Raw genomic sequence first — 19,195 nt, 5'->3', positions numbered from 1 at the left:
GTGCGTGTGTGTGTGCAGGTGCAGGTGGGTGCGTGTGTGTGTGTGCGCGAGTGCGTGTATGTGTGTGTGTGTGCAGGTGTGTGTGTGTGTGCGTGTGCGTGCGTGCGTGCGTGCGTGTGTGTGTGTGCGTGCGTGCGTGCGTGTGTGTGTGTGTGCGTACCGTTTGTTGGGGTCCTTGATGAGCAGCCCCGACAGCAGCGACTTGGCGTCGGCCGACAGCGTCCGTGGGAACTTGATCTCCTCCATGAGGATGAGCTCGAACAGCTTCTCGTGGTCCTGGTTGTAGAACGGCAAGCGGCCGCACATCATTTCATACGTCACCACTCCCAAACCCCACCAGTCCACCGCCCGCCCGTAGTCGTTGTCCTCCAGGACCTGGTAACAACACAACAACAACAACACAATTTAACCACAATGTTAACGGCTTACACAACAGGGCAAACCCTGTCTGACAATACATTTGAGCTACGGATGGTGTGTATTCCTGAAGTCAACATTATTTGTGTGCGTGCGGGGCTGCACTATATATATATATATTTTTTCTTTTTTAAATCACTATATCAGCTGCCGCAATAAAACACATGGCGCAAGGCTGCCACATGTCGCAAATACACAAGATTCAGTCCTCTGAAAGATAGCTGAAAGAAGATATGAGTAGAAAACTTTATGTCCGAGGTCCTTCATCTGGAGAAGCTCAGGTTCACAAAGTCAGGGAGAAGAAGTGTATTTAATAGGGCATGGGGTCCGATTTTAAAACACTTGGGGGGTCTGAGGGGGGGTAGCGGTGTGACTGACTAAGGTTTGCTTTTCGTTCTTGTAACTAAGTCTTGATATTTGCTACGATGTCTCACCATAATGTACCGCCATACCACTACAATAAGTACATTCTTGTTGCTGCTTATTGTTGTTGTTATTGTTATTGATGTTGTTGTTATGTTACTGTATGGATAAGAAAATGGAAAAAAAGATGTTGCTTGTATGAACAATTGTGGTCTGTACCCAAGGTTTGACCTTGGGTAACCCTGGACTAACCTTCTGTTTTATTGGGAAGTTTGATGAGCTTTCGTGTAGTTAAAGGAATATGTATGATGCAGTATTTACATAATTAAGGAGTTGTAATGGTGAACAGTAATTATGAATGAATAGTAGCAGCAGAGTGCTGCACAAATTTTAAGCCAGTGTGATTGCATGAAAATATTATCTGTTTTATGCCGTTACACCGGCTAAAATCTTGTGCAATACTCTGCTGCTACTATTTATTATTACAACTCCTTAACTATGTAAATACGGTATCATAAATATTCCTTTAACTATGTAAATACTGTATCATAAATATTCCTTTAACTATGTAAATACTGTATCATAAATATTCCTTTAACTATGTAAATACTGTATCATTAATATTCCTTTAACTATGTAAATACCGTACACACTTCTTATATTTCTTCAGTTATATTATGTATATACTCTTGCAACAGTAACACAGAAGAAGAAGTATTTCGGATTCTGATTTTCTAACTGTTGATTCCAGCTTTTTATACCGCACGTGACCCTGCAGCAGGGAGCTGGTCCAGTTTCTATCTGCACACACACGTTGTGCCCAGCGTCCAGTTGCTTTTACCCAAGACTTCTGGTTTTCTTCTCTTCTCATTCAACTGGTGCTCAGAGGGATCTTTGCCACTTCCTGCCTCTTCGGGCGTCAGTCTGCTTGAACCGCTTTAAACGGCGCTTTGTTCTCCGTGTACAAAACTAAACAACATCAATTTGTAAAGAGGACTTACTCCAACCCTAAAGCATCAAAGACAACTGATGCTTTAAGGTCCTCTCAGACACCCGACTGACACAACCAAGCTTTGTGGCAGCAGATTACAAGCTTTACAGTAACGTATTGCACATGAAAACACCAGGAGGCTGTTTTGAGACCAACCTGTGCCTCTGTTCTTTGTGACGTGGCCGTTTCTGACCCTGACGCATCGGAAATCCGCTTTCACGTCCTCTTAGAGGGAAAACTACTTTCAGAATGTCCACCAAGGACCACAGAAGAAGAAGTGAAATCAGCTACTGGCCTTCTACTTTGTTGTCAAGAGAACATGTAGCTGCCATTAGAGGAACTTCACCTTAGGGCACTTCCACAAGTGGAGCCGCGGCGGTTGCTGCTTGATGACGAACAAACCCCAATGTCTTTCCTGATTTCATCAAACAGGACGAAGACAGAAGACCGCGAAGGCTCAGTCTGGGCCTAGATGGTTTATGTGACAGTTTCAAGTCTTATTTTTCTGGTTGTGGCTTGGTTGTGTAGCTGTGGCCGAAACCTTTCTCACTCCATCACTGTTCCCTGTCTAGTGTGTATGACAGTAAAGGCTATACAGGCTAAACTGAAACTAAAATACTTCTAATGCGTCCAGGAAACAAACCGAGCACCCAGGAGGACAGTAAAAGGTTGTAGGTCCTATATTATATAAGTTACATGTTACAGTTCGACTGTTTAGAAACAAAAGCCCGCTCCATTTTTTCTTTCCAGTGTTCGCGGATGCTTCTGCTTCTTCTTCTCCTCCGGGAAAACACGACCACGTTGCATTGTAGGTATACGGGAGTATAATGTAGGGTACATTGTACAGCAAATTACTTATTATTATTATTAATTGTGCGTTTTTTTTTAGTGGACTTTATAGTGAATGAAATTAACTGCAGACAATTCGAACACCACTACAGAGTGGCAAACACACTATATCAGGACGGCTTAACTGAAAAAGACAGATCAGGGACCCCGTACCACACCATCGCATTGTATCAAATGAAGTTGCATATTAAACAGGGCCTGCAATAACCAGTAGGACAGCCTAAAGCCTTTAAACATACCTTTTTAGTGCTTAGTATGCTAAGCTATTAAAAGAGCCTTATAATTGTTGGCATGAATCTTTGAAAAATCATGTTTTGATGTAAAATGTGGCAAAGTGAATCCTTCAGATGAACTGTATCTGGGGATTTTAGTGGCAACTGGGGAATTGTGAAGTTGATTTAAACTTGTTAGCAATATTGCAAATAACAGGTTGGCTTGATATTAACATATTTTAATTTTATTGGAAACTAAAAATGAAAAAAATGAATGATAATTTGGCAGCCCCCCTTCAGGAACTCTGAGGATCTGCACTATATAATGCACTATGTTCGTGATAGGGAACGGTTTAGTGTGTGTGTGTCTGTGTGTCTGTCTGTGTGTGTGTGTGTGTGTGTGTGTGTGTGTGTGTGTGTGTGTGTGTGTGTGTGTGTGTGTGTGTGTGTGTGTCTGACCTCAGGCGCGAGGTACTCTGGGGTTCCACAGAAGGTCTTCATGGTGGCAGTGTCGGTGATGCCCTCTTTGCAGAGGCCAAAGTCTGTGATCTTGATGTGTCCGTCTTTGTCCAACATGAGGTTCTCCAGCTGATGAGGAGGACGGGAGAAATGGAGAAAACCAAACGTGACAAGTTTTTTATCCCCGTCTTCCGATCTTCAAAATCTGTCCGTGTTTCTTTATATTTCTACATGATCAACTATTACCTGCCAACCCAGGGCAGGTGTCACATATTACATTTCTCTAAGGGACACAGTCCCACAGTGCAGGGGACGCTCACCTTCAGATCTCGATAGACGATCTTAGCAGAATGCAGGTAGTCTAGAGCCGAGACGATCTCAGCGCCGTAGAAACGGGTCCGGTCCTCCGAAAATACTCGTTCTCTTGACAAATGGAAAAACAGCTGCAGAGAAATACAAAAAACTTAATTAAGATTTTTGCATTCAAATATATATATATACACTATCGGTCAAAAGTTTGGGGTCACTCACAAATGTCCATTGGACTCCATTATAGACAGAATCCCAGCTGAGATCAGTTGCCTTGTTTTTTTTAACCAGGGAGCAGTTTCCAGATTACATTATGTGCTTACATCATTGCAAAAGGGTTGTTTAATGTTTTCTTAGTTAGTTTTTTAAAATAATATCAGATTAGTAAACGAAATGTGCCTTTTGAATGTTGGATGAATGGTTGCTGATAATGGGAAATGTAGATATTGCATTAAAGATCAGCCCCCCCCCCCCACCCAGATCAGCTGGTATCCTGTCTATAATGGAGTGTAATGGAAATTTGTAAGTGACCCCAAACTTTTGACCGGTAGTGTATCTATATATATAAAATGTGGTTCCTGTGGTTCAAATGTGATGTTTAATTATGAATGAAACTAGCCAACAACATAACGGCCTACAAGTGACACAGCTGAAACGATTAGACCATTAAACACACAACACTTTCTACATCGGGAGCATTGTTCCGCATTGAGTACTTTTACTTTTAATGCTTTAAGTTTAATTTCCTGATGATACATGCATACTTTTACACTGAAACATGGTCTAAGTTTCAGGTTCTGTATGTTTACAAAACGAAAAAAAAGTGTTAATAACGCGCAAAAAAAACTATAACCAATTGTAACAATCCAAGTGTTTCTGACTGATAATAAAACAAGAAGTTCTGAAGATATTTTGCGTGCTTTTCTGCTCTTTTATAACACTAATGCCTTAAAATTGATAAACCCGCGTCCGTGCAGACACTCCGGTCCTACAACTCTCCAAATGAGACCACATCGACAGGAGTGACTGCTTTCACTTGAAGCTCTTTGAATCACACACAACTTCCTTCTTCAATCGTTCTTGAAATAACTTCACAACATCTGCCAGCATCAAAAACATAAAACAAAGAGATTCTTTGAAGTCTCACCTCTCCTCCGTTGACGTACTCCATTACAAAGCAGAGCCGATCCTTAGTCTGGAACGAGTATTTCAGAGACTGAAACACAAAATATATATATATATATTTTTTTTTTAAACTGAGCAGAACTTAAATGATGGTTTCAAACACATTTATTTATTTATTTATTAAGAGCAGAAGCTTTGCAGTCTGAATTCAGTGCATAGTTCCTTCTTTGCACAACATTTATCAAGAGTCTTTAAATTCAAGCTGCTTTCCCTGTATTTAAATGTATTTATTCCAACTTAATAATTCACAGCAGCAAAGGCGTGTCTTCATGTTATGATTGCATGCAGTCTACATGCTGATACTCACAGTTAGGAATGGATGCCGAGTGTTCTTTAATACCCTACTTTCTGTTAGCGTGTGAGCAACTTCATCCTGTGATGGAAACAAAGGAGGAGAGGACAAAGAAGACGTTGATTACTCAGGAGACAATTTCTTGTTTGAGTCAAAAGGTTGAGGACGTAATTGGAAGAAAGGTGAGTGAACATCAGGATAATGCCGGCATAAAACCCATCTGGAAGGGATATTCCTAAATATTAACGCCCTCTATTAACAAAGGTAACACGAATAGATTTTGTTGACATTTTCACACATAAGAGTTACAGTAGATCTTCTTAAAAATGTATATGACATTTCAATCCAGTAGCCAGTAAAATCATGTTAAAAGGTCCCATGACATGGTGCTCTTTGGATGCTTTTATATAGACCTAAGTGGTCCCTAATACTGGATCTGGAGTCTCTTTATATAGACCTTAGTGGTCCCTAATACTGTATCTGAAGTCTCTTTTATATAGACCTTAGTGGTCCCCTAATACTGTATCTGAAGTCTCTTTATATAGACCTTAGTGGTCCCTAATACTGTATCTGAAGTCTCTTTATATAGACCTTAGTGGTCCCCTAATACTGTATCTGAAGTCTCTTTATATAGACCTTAGTGTTCCCTAATACTGTATCTGGAGTCTCTTTATATAGACCTTAGTGGTCCCTAATATTGGATCTGGAGTCTTTTTATATAGACCTTAGTGGTCCCCTAATACTGTATCTGAAGTCTCTTTATATAGACCTTAGTGGTCCCCTAATACTGTATCTGAAGTCTCTTTTATATAGACCTTAGTGGTCCCCTAATACTGTATCTGAAGTCTCTTTTATATAGACCTTAGTGGTCCCTAATACTGTATCTGAAGTCTCTTTATATAGACCTTAGTGGTCCCCTAATACTGTATCTGAAGTCTCTTTTATATAGACCTTAGTGGTCCCTAATACTGTATCTGAAGTCTCTGTCCCCAAATTCAGTCTTCGTGCAGAATTACAGCCACTAGAGCCAGTCCCACAAAGAGCTTTGCTTAGGACGCACCATTTCAAAGTCTGTAGCTTTTGAGGAGGAGGTGGAGGAAGGTGGAGGCTGGGGGTGTGGCCTATTTATGATAAATGTATTCAAACTAAAAAAAAGTGACACCGGGAAATAATGATCTGTACATGTAGAGCAAACTATGTTTGGACTTGGGAAAGAGAAGACTACAACACAACATATCTAAAAACAACATTCCAGTGAACATTAGAGAAAGTGGTACATGAACGTAGGAAAATTTAAGACCTATTTAAAAAAAAAACTACCTGTAAGACCTTGAACACAACACAGACCATAATCGATTACGGGCTACTGATGTTGGTTGTTTTGTCTGCTGTGCTCAGCCTCAGCTACATTCAGGAAGTGTCTTTTTTTAAGAGCAGATACAATTAAAAAGGGGAGTTCATAATATACAGTATAGGTGACTCCTTGAATTTGTTGATGAAATCCATGTGTGGTAATGTCTAATAATATGGAGGAGGTACCTTGGCTATGATGACTTCCTTCTTGAGGATCTTCATGGCGTAGTAGGTGCCGCTCGCCTTCTCCCTCACCAGAATGACTTTCCCAAAGGTGCCTTTGCCCAGAAGCTTCAGATAGTCAAAGTCATTCATTGTCTGGACAGAAGAAACAGAGGCATGGTGTGAAGAAACTGGTCCTCCACCCTTACATGCACCTAGATCCCATGCGTCACACTCAAGGCCGGCGGGTCAGATCGGGCCCCATGCGGATTTAGATCCTTCCCGCATTTCAATCTGAGTTCACAACACTGTCGAAGTTGGCCCGCCGAGCTGTGCGTCAAACCAACAACCTGTTTTTAAACTGCAATTACGTGATATTCAAAGCAGACTTTGGCAGATTTGCAGACTTTGAGACTCAGTAATTCCCACAAAAGAGAGTTTTTTTTAATACTGAGGCGGTGAAACCGGTTGTTGTTAAAAAACGTAATCATTGTTTTTGCTTGACTGCTAAATTCTATGATGGCTAACAAACTCGTTTGCTGACTTTTTTTAGGGCTTTGCGTTGACAATAATGCGACAAAAAGGGTAAAAAATAGAGATGGTCCGATGCAATTTTTTGCTTCCTGATACCGATTCTGATACCTGAACTTGCGTATCAGCCGCTACAGAGTACTGATCCGACATCAGTCTATCTACTACTACTGTCCCTGTATGGATGTGATATGATTTCTATCTTTGTTGTTGGTCTGGCTCAGGTTAAACTCCCTGTGAAACATGAAGAAAACACAAACCATGAAAGCCACATCCAGTTAGACAGTCAGTTATAACAGTAAAAGAACATGAATAAACTACTTTAACGTAGATGTTCTTTAGGGATTTGTTACGTGGTATCATATCGGTGCATAAACTCCACTACTTCCCAGCGTTTTAGGCAGTATCGGAGGCGATACCAATACTGGTAACGGAACATCTCTAGCCAAAAATGTCGGAACAAATACAAAAGGTCTGGGAAAGCAAAGTCGGAAAAGGCAACAAAAAGGACAAAAAAAGCATCAAAAATGTCCAAAAAAGCGACATGGAGTAAATCTAAAAAGATATTGGACTTTTTCAATGAAACCAAAGCACGTCAATAAGCCGTCACCTTTCGTTTGTAGTGGCTGATGGAGGTGTCCATCTCCTCCTCGTTGACGTTCTCGATCTGGGAGGTGGGGCTGCTCAGGATGCCCTCCTCTTCCTGTTTGGCCAGAGACTCGGCGACCATCTGGATGGCCTCGGCCCACTCGTCCCTACGGCACACAACGACAGGTTCAACTACCGGGAGGCAGCACTTTGGGGATTTTTTGAGGGTTAATCACATTTAACTGTGGCTTCACCTTCAGACTATTCTGGATCAACGGAAGGACATTTACAGGATAAAGCCTTCCGCTCTCTCTCGGTCTCTCCGGCAAACCACGACAAACTTCGAGCCAGCAAGCTACAACTTGAAAATGTTAAGTTTTGAGGAAAATTTGGATGGTGCAACAGTTCAGGCCTGCTTGGTTCTTTCAGGAAATGATTGTTAAAGGTCCAGTGTGTGAAGTGTTTAGTTGTTTATTACCAACATCGGTGTTGCCCGGTCGCAAACTTGTCCTTTTAAGGAATATTTACCACCACCATCAATTCCAAGTCTTCCAATTGGCTTTAAATTTTTCATTTGCATCTGCGTGAACTGGGGTAGACGCTCCATACTCATGCGCCATCTTGAAATACGGTGAGGGACATTCAGGATATATACTGCTCTGTCTTATGCGTTTTCGCCGTCACATGATCAACTCACAGGTGCTGCTAATGCTGCTAGCGGGTATCGTTGCTTCCCGGCCGCGGCAAGATTGAAGAAAGAAACATGGAGGACCACATGTATTCAAAATCCAAATTTCAGGAACAGGAGTCTTCGTTTTCGCCCCGAAAAAAAAGAAAAGATATTGAAAAGAGCAAGAGATCGGCTTTTTGAAGCGTGAAGGCCACCGTAGCTGTAATACGTACCTTGAACTGCGTGGCGCGAGAGATTGAACGCGATATATGATCCCAACGCTAGATGGGAGAAATTCCCACGCATTGGACCTTAAAGATTTATAAAGAATATGTTTACTGCATTTCCTCTTTAAATGGGATGTTTAGGGAGTGATTGGTGGGGTTGCTGTGGACGAAGTACACATGGAGATCGCGAGATAGCGCCAACCAAGACGATTGGGACTGGTTTGAAGAAAAGCGTACAACCCAGAGGATTATTTCCCCCTCTATCCCAGAATATATCTGTGGTGTGGCCAGACTTTACTCCACAGCGCTGTGGAGAATAGTTCTGGCAAGGTGAGACTATCTTAAGACTGACTATCAACAACAACAAAAATGAACTGGTGGCCACTGAGATGTGAGAGCCTATGAACGGTTCAAGACATCCACCTTTTTAACAACCTACAGACCTACTCTGACGGAGTGAGTGCTGCTCATGTGCATGCGGGAGGTTTTGAGGAGGATGTCGTTAGCCGAGTCGTGTTCATAACAAACCGATCGGCCGTCAGGTAACAGGTCAGAATGTATACATTATATTGTGTTTTGCAGCGAAAACCCTTCAAAACTTGGCGTCCAGCCCCAGCCCCACACCCCTCTTTCCTGTCTTTCTTCTTGCTGTGTTGTGAGGACAATTTAACACAACCCCCCCCCCCCAGTCTGGTGGTGCAGGACGAAAACCTTTGTTGTCCCTAATGCCAGATCTTTCATATCTGTTGACACTGTAGTTGTGAGAATTTGATTTCACTTTTCAGTACACAAGTAGCAGTAAAGACAGAAGAAAATATTACATACATTGTTAGGGCTATTCAATGGTTTCTATAGTACTTTGTATCGTTTTTTTCTTTGATATCTATGAAGAGAATTTGGATATAATGTAGATAACTGCTCCTCATCCTCAACACAAACAAAAAAAGGTGTGTTTAAGGAGCTACAAACCAAATATACGGATATAAATATTCATTAATGTAAAACTAGACACATTTTTGGGATTAAAACCATTGCAAACATATTCTCTATTCTTCATACAGTAAATTTTGCACATATCAGCGGGCCGATATTAGGCATTTCCTGAACGGTGTTGGCATTTATAACAGCCGATAAAAAAAATATATAAATATATATATGTATATATATATATATATATATATATATACACACATATACATATACATATACACATATACATATACACACATATATATACACAGTGTATGAATGAAATATTTGTTCATCAGAATCATTTATAATGACAAATAAATGATTCTGATAAATGAATATTTAAAATACAAACAGTTTTTTTTGTGTTTTTGTTCAAAGGACTTTAAGTTTCATATCTTAAGTTTGTACTTTTACACATTTTATTTATCAGAACTTTAATATATTTAAATGTTCTGTTGTGACAATAAAACAAATTATTATCCTATTATTTTAGTGAGAACTCGTAAATACCTACAAATGTGTAACTAACTAACCAATGTTAGGGAAATCTGTTTTGTTACGTGTTTCTGCATTTGTTTTGTTTTTTAACTACTGTATATATATCGGCCAATATATCCTAAATATCGGATTTTTAAATAACCAAATATCTGCACCTGTATCTGCTTTAAAAATCTATCCTAGGGCTCTAGTCCCTGCTCCGTCTCTCTTTCAGTTAAGGGGTCCTTGGCTTGAAAGAGCGATGAAGACCCCTGGTTGAGGAAGAGGGGGCCGAAGGCTCACCTCTCGTCGGGAGTGTCGACGTGGAAGGTCCTCTCGATGACGGTGGTCCACTGCAGACAGCGGATGATGAAGGTGTTGGGCTTGGGCCGCTCCGTCTTCATGAGCTGACATTCTGGAAGAGACATATACATATATTGTATGGATGTATATTTTTTCCTACGTGCTGCTGTAACACCGTAATTTCAAATTTTTTGGGATCAATAAATATCTATCTATCTATATATTTGTTTATTGGTGTAGGAAATGTCTGACAAATAGGAACGGGCATTGAGAACCGCTTCCAAACATTACAACTCCAGTGGAAGTGTTTTTTCATGGGACTCGTTTGGAAAATGCATCATCGGTTCCAAATTTAACATGTACAAGTTTTGGGTTTCCGTAGCGACCAGGAGCTCGTTGTGTTGCAGCCGTGGAGCGCAGTGAGCGGCGCTCTAAAGTCTGGCTTTATTTTACCTTGAAAAAGCCCGGGAAAACTGCAAATCACCACGGAATAAAAACAAAACTAACCAACACTTGTTGGAGAAACTGTGTGAGACCATACCCACATATTCTGCCCAGTGATACAGACATACTGGACAGACATTAAAGAGGAAGTGGACAAAATCATCAAGATAGATTTCCCCTTGGACTCTTTATTTTTCTTACTGGAGAAAATACCTGAAAACTTGCTTTCTAAGGAGCAAAGCTCCATGTTACATATTTTGTTAATGATTGCAAGAAAAATGATCACAATTATTTGGATGAAGACCGGCCCCCCTACAACAGGTCCATACAATGGAAATTATGAGTGGTATTTTACAGTTGAAGGTATCTTTGCTTGTGACAAGATGGACACCTGTCCTTCTAGGCCTTGATTTAGAATAAGTTAAACATACTGATGTGCAATGGTTTATTGACCCTGCTTCTATCTAGTCAGTACAGGTGTTGAATGAACCCCAAGGTAACCGTTTTATCATTATTTATTCTAGTTCTTGTTGCTTTGACCTCTTATTGAAAGAGTGTATTGTATGTGTATTGCTAGAATTGCCTACAATGTTCAATATGGGCAATAAAGGTAAAATAAAATACACTAAATCTTTTCCTCTTATTTGTGAAATACGCAGGTGATCCACAGGAAGTCATACCTGCCTCTGGCCATCAGACTTAATAACTCCTCCCTCTAAGTGTCTGACACACAGACCCTTAGAGGGGTTAAAGCTGGATCCAGTGGTTAAAACTGGACATTATTGACTGTTTTGTGCAATAACACTGGCCTGAAATGTGTGCAATACTCAACTGCTACCATCATTATTATTACTATTATTATTACTTTTCACCATTGCAACTCCTTAATTATGTTAATTATGTAAATACTGTATCATAATATTCCTTTTAACTATGTAAATACCGTACATATCCACACTCCTTATTTTTCTTTATTTTGATTTCTACTCTGATATTTATACTATTCGTGCGACTGCAACACAGAGTTTCCCTTCGGGGATCAATAACGTATTTATGATTCTGATTCTGATTCTGACCCGTTTCAACTCCACCCCTCAAAGAATCGATAAGACCCGAAATCGAAAGTAACTGGACTCAGAATCCTTAAAGTCAAAGCGATGCCCGACCCTCGTGACGCCGACGTGTCTTTGTGTGTCTTACTTGCTACGGAGAAGTTGTTGAGCGGGTAGGCCAGGTCAGAGTCCTGCGGTTTGTCCTTGTAGCCGATAAAGGAGCCGTCTGTCTTCAGAAGGAAGTAGCGCGGCCGCCAGTTCTTGATGTACTCACCTGCAGGGGGGGGGGAGTGACACCGACAAGTTACATCCTGCTGCACCTTCATGTGTGCTTACAGCTGGAAGCAGTCTGGTCTGGAGTCTGGACCTGTTGTGCTAGAATCACTTCAAATGTTGTACTGAAACCAGACTCCAACACTGTGTGTAACAACACAAAAACATGAAGAATATAAACTAGTTTGAACACTAATTTTTAGGGTTGGGGAAAAAAATCAATACAGCGTAGTATCGCGATATTTTCAGTGGCAATACACAGGCGCCAAGTATCGATCTATTATTATATATTATATATATATATGTGTTGGTCAGTTTGTCCCAGCTTGCAACTATAACATTGAAGTGAATATGAACAAACAGAGAAATGTTTCTTTTTAGATGAAACAGACGTTGATAAGTTTCCTTTTGGGGACGTCATTTAAAATTGGGAAAAATTAGAAGTTGGAAAAAAGGTTAAAAATTGCAATATATCGCAGAATATAGCAATATGTTTTAAAAATCGCAATAATATCGTATTGTGGCATAAGTATCGTGATGATATCGTATCGGGAGGCGTCTGATGATTCCCCCCCCCACCTTAAAATTTCAGAGTGATTTTTTTGCAAGCATGATCTTGGGGTAAAGATTTAAAGAATGGAGGTACGTTTCAAATGAGGGTCGCCATTTTATTTGTATCATGCACACAAACAAGAATGCGCCAGCATGTGATACACGTTCCTCCCACTGGTTTCACTAGGGCTGGATTAAAATAATCTATAAATAATATCTTTGTTGGAGTGACCTCATATTGATTCATAAAATTCCAAACCCGATCGTTGACCTTAGTGGTCCCCTAATACTGTATCTGAAGTCTCTTTATATAGACCTTAGTGGTCCCTAATACTGTATCTGAAGTCTCTTTATATAGACCTTAGTGGTCCCCTAATACTGTATCTGAAGTCTCTTTTACATAGAACAGGTGCACATATACATAGAGGTTTAATCCTCAACGCAGAGGTTCAGGGTTCGAGTCCGACCTGTCGCGACTTCCTGCATGTCTCCCACCTTGCCCCTTTAACACCTAGCTGTCCTGTCCATTAAAGGGCGGCAAATCCCCAAAAATAACCTTGTCTTCTCTCCACGTTAAAAATGTATTTGAACAAGACGCTGAACCCCGAATTGCTCCCAATGTTTGTGCGTGTGAAACAAAGAAAACATGCTAAATCCATTTTAAAACCTTTTTTTTTGCTCCTGTTGTTGCCCTACCAACTCAATGGCCTTTCACTTTGACTGATTACCCATTAGTGTACAGATTTAATTAATTCCTCACTGTGTTAGGACCCGCCTAACATCCTGTTCAAGGGGAAACACATCACATTAACCCTTGTGTTGTTGTCCTCGGGTCAAATTCACCCGTTTCTAAGTGTTTTATATCTGAAATAGAGATTTCTTTTAACCAAACTGCCCAAAAACAACATGGATGATTCCATACAACGCTCTTCAGGCTCTTTTTTGGGGGGGTTTATTTAATCTTATAACATTTTAATTCTTCTTCAAAACAGAATTTGGATTACACTTTGACATCTAGCCGCCTCAACATCCTATGATCTTAACGATAAGTCAAAAAAATTCATAATTTCTGCCTTTTTAACAAAAAATGTATGCATAATTTCATAAAAATTAGGTTTGTTGACTATGAATTAAAGAATAAAGTGTAAAACCTGTTATTAAACCAGCTCAGGTTTTACAAAAAAAAGCACCAAAGGCTGGGAAAAAAGTGATAAATAAATCAGAAAAATTACAAAAACATCGGGAAAGCACCAACAAAAATTCGATTTTGACCCGGACGGGCTAGTTCATTGTTAACAGGAAGTCAACACGAGGGTTAAAGCGGTCTTTCGTGACCCCAAACTTTACATTTGTTACATACATCATTGAAACAGACCCATTACTTTATGAATAGAACAAAACCGGTTAAACAACTGAATCTCCACCAACTTTGCAGTCAAGATTAAAAACAATAACACTGATTCACTTTAAGGTGTTTCTCATTCAGTTTCAGTCCAAACACCCCACTTTCCAATCTGCTCTGAACTGCGTGTGAACTCCAAGTTTTGATATTAAAGCGGCCAGAGAGCTCCTCGGGGGGAAGTCTTCTCTAAGAGGGCCGTTCGGGCTGAATTATAAGAGCACACAGAGGTGCAATGAACAATTCAGGGACTTGAGGGGGCCGGAGAGGAAGGAACCAGAGTGTTAGGTCATCCTCTGTTAGCTCATGGTGCCACGGAGAAACTTCCCCCTGCCTGCCAACCAACAGCGCACACACACACACACACACACACACACACACACACACACACACACACACACACACACACACACACACACACACACACACACACAAATCACTGTGGGAAATAACCCACCAGCCAAGTGCAGCTCAGACTGGGCTGCAGCCTGCGAAGCCTGTCTGCCCTGCTCACCGTCTGGCAGGTAAACAGCCACTGTTCTGCGGACACACTGAGCTGCATGAAAACACATCTTTTCTGACTCCTCTGAGTTTCGAACAACCAAAAAGTTGTGTTTTTCCTGAGCACCTCTAAGAGTGAACAGGGTTCAACAATAAGGGTTGCCCAAAGGCCCGGGGCAAGTTAAAACGCCACGTCGGGCAAGTAAGTTGGTGTCTGTCTTGTGTATCTGTATGTTTTTCTGTTGTTGCTTTTGTATTTATGGACCATGAGTCTAAATAATAATCATCTATCTATCTATCTATCTAAGTATATAACAACCCAAATCATCGTATCATAAATGACGTTATCGCTCTCAATAGGCATGATCACAGAAGGCTTGTATCATGTAAACGCTCCAATAGTGTTGTTGTCATTACTTAGAATACTCATTAGGGAGACAGAAACTACGCACTACAGCTTTAAGATTTTATTTTTAGGATAATAAAGAGCCGTGGTTAACTTCAAAGGTTGTGTACTTGTGGTATTAGATTATCAGGGTCACAGTTATAGTGATTTAACCAAAAGATATATTTTGGGAATTTGAATTTGTTTGCTAAAGGAACACACTAATAAATATATATATATTTTTGTTTTTTTTAATTGGACTGAAAAAGACAATTGTATTGTTAGTTGCATTACTATGTTCAGCCAAAGTGAAACACACTGCAAGTGACCGAAGTGACAATGGTATCGCTGAAAGATGCAAAAGAACAAATTGAGATGGTTTTCCGGTTTCTTTGTGAAAACAACAGCTGTGTTTCAGTTTCATACTGCATACTAATTTCATCCCAGTTTCAAATATAAAGTGTGTTTACATTGATACATTTACAAACATTATGTATATAAGTTAGGGCTGGGCGATAGGGAGAAAATCAAATATCACGATATTTTCAACCAAATGCCTCGATATCGATACCTCAACTATATTGTGCTTTCACAAAATATTTATGTAATGAGATTTTAGATAAATGGTCATTAGTAATGTGGATATAATGACTAAATGGGTAAAGTTAAATAATAGAACAGTTACAACAATCTGGTAAGATCGGGAAATGACATCACGTCACAGTAACGCAGCCTTTAAAACCAGGAAAAGACAACACTTTGGCCATATTATGTCCAAAATCTAAAACAATAACTAGTCTCATATCACGATATCGCTATAATAAGGATATATTGCCCAGCTCTAATATATAGCTTGCTCCCCATGAAATGGAGGACATGGTACAACCGTCAACCCCTGCAGCGTGTTGGGCAGACACCACCTGAGTAGTCTCGCATTGCCAGACCTTCCTCCACGGCCCTGCTGAGGAGGGTCTGAGGAAGGTCTGGCTAGTCCACACAGCCTTTTCAGATGGAAGAGAAACATGCTCGGGTTTAATGGCATTTCTTTAGTCCTTGTGTTTTCCTAGGGTCAAATTTGACAACAAAAACTTTTTATATCAGAAAAGATCGTTGAAAAATGTGACAAATGTTGGAAAAAAACTACAAAAAAGCAGGAAAAAAATCAACAAAAAACATATTTTTTTAAATATTTCATAGTTTTTTTTTTAAATGCTGATAAAATGACCCCAAAAAAAGTGACAAGAAAACATCAAAAACATTGGAAAAGCGACAAAGAATTTGTTTAAAAATTGACTCAAACATATTAAAAAAACATCAATAAAGTTACCAAAAAAATAGGAATAAAATTGACAAAACGGTTGAGAAAAGTGTGGAAAAAGAACAAAAAACTGTTGAAATTTCAACCCAGAAAAACAGTTGCAGGTCAACAGGAAGACAACACGAGGGTTAACCCTCGTGTTGTCTTCCTGTCAACCATGAAAAAAACAAAAACATTTTTGTCACTTTTTTTTTTCAATATTATGGTTGACTTTTTTCCAACATTTTTGTCACTCTTTTGTTTTTGGGTGGTTTTTTTTTCCAAAGTTAAAAAAAAAAAATTTATGCTGACATTTTCAGCGTTTATTTGGACGGCCCATTTTTTGTGACAAAAGACAAACAAAAATGAACTGAAAACGGGTCAATTTGACCCAAGGACAACACAAGGGTTAAAAACCAATCACAACCACAACCCCGCAGAGACCTAAAGACCAGTTGACCATATTCCTCAGACACTGGCCAGAGTTTAAAATTCCAACACAAAGAAAGCGGAAGGTAACGGACATCAGGCCAAAAAAAGACGTCCACCGGGGTAATCCCATAAGTGGAACGTCACGGACGCAGACTACCGCTTGAAGTACAATTTAATCTGACTACAAGTTTGCGGGCCTGCGGAAATGAAAAGCAAAGTTTAATATGAACGTGTGTAACAAAGAGAATGAAGTATGCTAAGTATAGAATGAAACTGGGGCCTTTGAAAAAGGTTTGAAAACACTTTCTTTTAGAAACCTATGAGTTTTCACCTTGCACAACAATGTTGTTGCACTATTTATATGTATAACAAACTGATGTTTGTATCTTGCTTTTATGATCTTACCTGCAGCACGTTGAGGTTTGTCTTAAATGTAAAGTGCATACATAAAATGTATTATTATTATTATTATTATTATTAATTGGGGGACGGTTAAGCTACAAAAAAAGCTCTTTGTTTTCACATGAATGCATTAATTGGATGACGTGTAAAGTGTCTTTTCAGTGTAGTCCTGAAACATAACGGTCTCAGGTTGGATCCTCTAAACAGCTGTTGAGTTAATCTGGTTTCAGAAGGCCTGGAGCACCACAGAGATCTCCATCTGAACACTGAAAGACCGAGTCGGCTGAATGACTCACACTAAAAAACAAGGAAATAAGAAGACCAACAGAGAACGGCAGCCATCTGTGGCTGAAAATGTTTCATTTCCCGTCCCGCGTTAAGAGACAGACCTAAAGCCAGACGCACGCCGCCACCGAGACACATGAGTTCATTCAAACAGACGACCACGAGGACCAAAAGCACGTCGGCCATGTTTCAGTCCAACTGTCAGGGTTGCAATGAGCCCGCTTCCTCTGTGTAAGAAACACAGAAAGGAGAAGTGACTTCTTAGATTTGTTGTTTCCGTTCTGTCAGATAATGTCCGCTCTGTATTCACACCTTGATCAGAGCAGGAACTTTGTAGCAGGACTTCTCAATCCTGGTCACCACGACGAAGATAATATCGTTTTTGTCCATAATTTGAACCACAAGCTCCATTGTGTGTTTGTTGTTGTTGTTGTTGCACATTTTACATCTTTAGCATCCTGACGACTGTCAGCACAGAAAATACAGATCATCTGAAACTAAATGGGCAACAGAGGGATCCATCTTACATCCTGAACCAGAGTGACTCTCTAAAATATAATGTTACATACGTACATTATATATAGTGCTGATGTGATCAGCTGATGGGCCGATTAACAGCTGATTAACTAATGTTTTCTTGGGGGAAAAAATCTGTATCTGTATTTATATTTTTCCATTACAAGTATTTACTTTTTCAGTACTATTTATGGTAACAGGTGAATATAAGTTATATTCTGGTTACCTACTTTTGCTTTATTACTTTAATTACATATTCAATTTAAGTTTAACGTCACTTACTTACACTGCAATATTGTTGTTGTTTTGTACTATGGTAACCAAACTTTACTTTACAAAACCTTTATTTGACGCCACTTTACTTCAGTCTACCTTCTGCTCATTGTCTGTTTGCCTGTTTGTTTGTGTGTTTACTTATTTGTTTGTTTTGCTTTTCTTGTTGAGAATGCTTCTGTAACAAGGGAATTTCACCGCTGTGGGATGAATTAAATATTATATCATCTTATCTAATCTCTAAAGCTGCATAGAGGAATGAATTAGTTGTCAACTACTACTATTACTCCCCAACTATTTTGATAATCGATGTCCGCAACAATAAACTGAATATCGTTGAGTTGTGAACGAGCTAAGTCAAACTTTTGTTTAAAAGTATCTTTACGTAAACGTAGTCACGTTTTTCGGTCGAATGAACTTTTGAATGAAAGAGCTAGGCGCCATTTTTATTTTTTTAATGAAATTTTGCCAGATGTCCCTCATTTGGCCGGATGTCCGTCCCCTTCCTCTGTCTTTGTGTCGCCGCAGGGTAAATCCAGACAGCTAGCTAGACTATCTGTCCAATGTGAGGACTATGGTGACCTGGTCCTCAGGTCTCTGCAGGGTAAATCCAGACAGCTAGCTGGACTATCTGTCCAATGTGAGGACTATGGTGACCTGGTCCTCAGGTCTCTGCAGGGTAAATCCAGACAGCTAGCTAGACTATCTGTCCAATCTGAGGACTATGTTTACCTGGTCCTCAGGTCTCTGCAGGGTAAATCCAGACCGCTACCTAGACTATCTGTCCAATCTGAGTTTCTGTTGCACAACTAAAAAAAACAACACATGACATATTGGGGCGCCTGTGGCTCAGTGGTAGAGCGGGTGCCTGCCAATTGGAAAGTTGCTGGTTCAATCCCTGGCCCTGCAGTCTCATGTCAAACCCGGGTTGCCCCCCATGCTGCGCAATCGGTGTGTGTGTGTGTGTGTGTGTGTGTGTGTGTGTGTGTGTGTGTGTGTGTGTGTGTGTGTGTGTGTGTGTGTG

At 40.1% G+C, this 19,195-nt stretch overlaps 1 protein-coding gene and 1 long non-coding RNA gene across 2 annotated transcripts in view; one reads left to right on the top strand and one right to left on the bottom strand.

Moving 5' to 3' along the window:
- The window catches only part of akt3b (v-akt murine thymoma viral oncogene homolog 3b), a 17,895-nt gene extending 5,768 nt beyond the window's left edge, over positions 1–12,127 (bottom strand). The window contains exons 1-9 of the mRNA XM_034856482.1: positions 12,005–12,127; positions 10,361–10,472; positions 7,734–7,878; positions 6,617–6,748; positions 5,093–5,158; positions 4,748–4,816; positions 3,612–3,734; positions 3,292–3,420; positions 161–375 (exon numbers count right to left, since the gene is read on the bottom strand). Coding sequence (XP_034712373.1) covers positions 161–375; positions 3,292–3,420; positions 3,612–3,734; positions 4,748–4,816; positions 5,093–5,158; positions 6,617–6,748; positions 7,734–7,878; positions 10,361–10,461 — 980 coding nt within the window. The 5' untranslated portion in view covers positions 10,462–10,472; positions 12,005–12,127. The remainder of the gene's footprint in view (positions 1–160; positions 376–3,291; positions 3,421–3,611; positions 3,735–4,747; positions 4,817–5,092; positions 5,159–6,616; positions 6,749–7,733; positions 7,879–10,360; positions 10,473–12,004) is intronic.
- Positions 12,128–15,451: 3,324 nt separating this feature from the next.
- LOC117934653 overlaps positions 15,452–19,195 on the top strand; it is a 15,740-nt gene continuing 11,996 nt past the window's right edge. The window contains exon 1 of the long non-coding RNA XR_004654532.1: positions 15,452–15,549. This is a non-coding gene — a long non-coding RNA (uncharacterized LOC117934653). The remainder of the gene's footprint in view (positions 15,550–19,195) is intronic.

This window comes from Etheostoma cragini, chromosome 2 (genome assembly GCF_013103735.1).
Source record: "Etheostoma cragini isolate CJK2018 chromosome 2, CSU_Ecrag_1.0, whole genome shotgun sequence".
Classification (NCBI taxonomy): domain Eukaryota; kingdom Metazoa; phylum Chordata; class Actinopteri; order Perciformes; family Percidae; genus Etheostoma; species Etheostoma cragini.
Note: the sequence above shows the minus strand (reverse complement) of the source record. Positions and strands in the feature narration are given on the sequence as shown.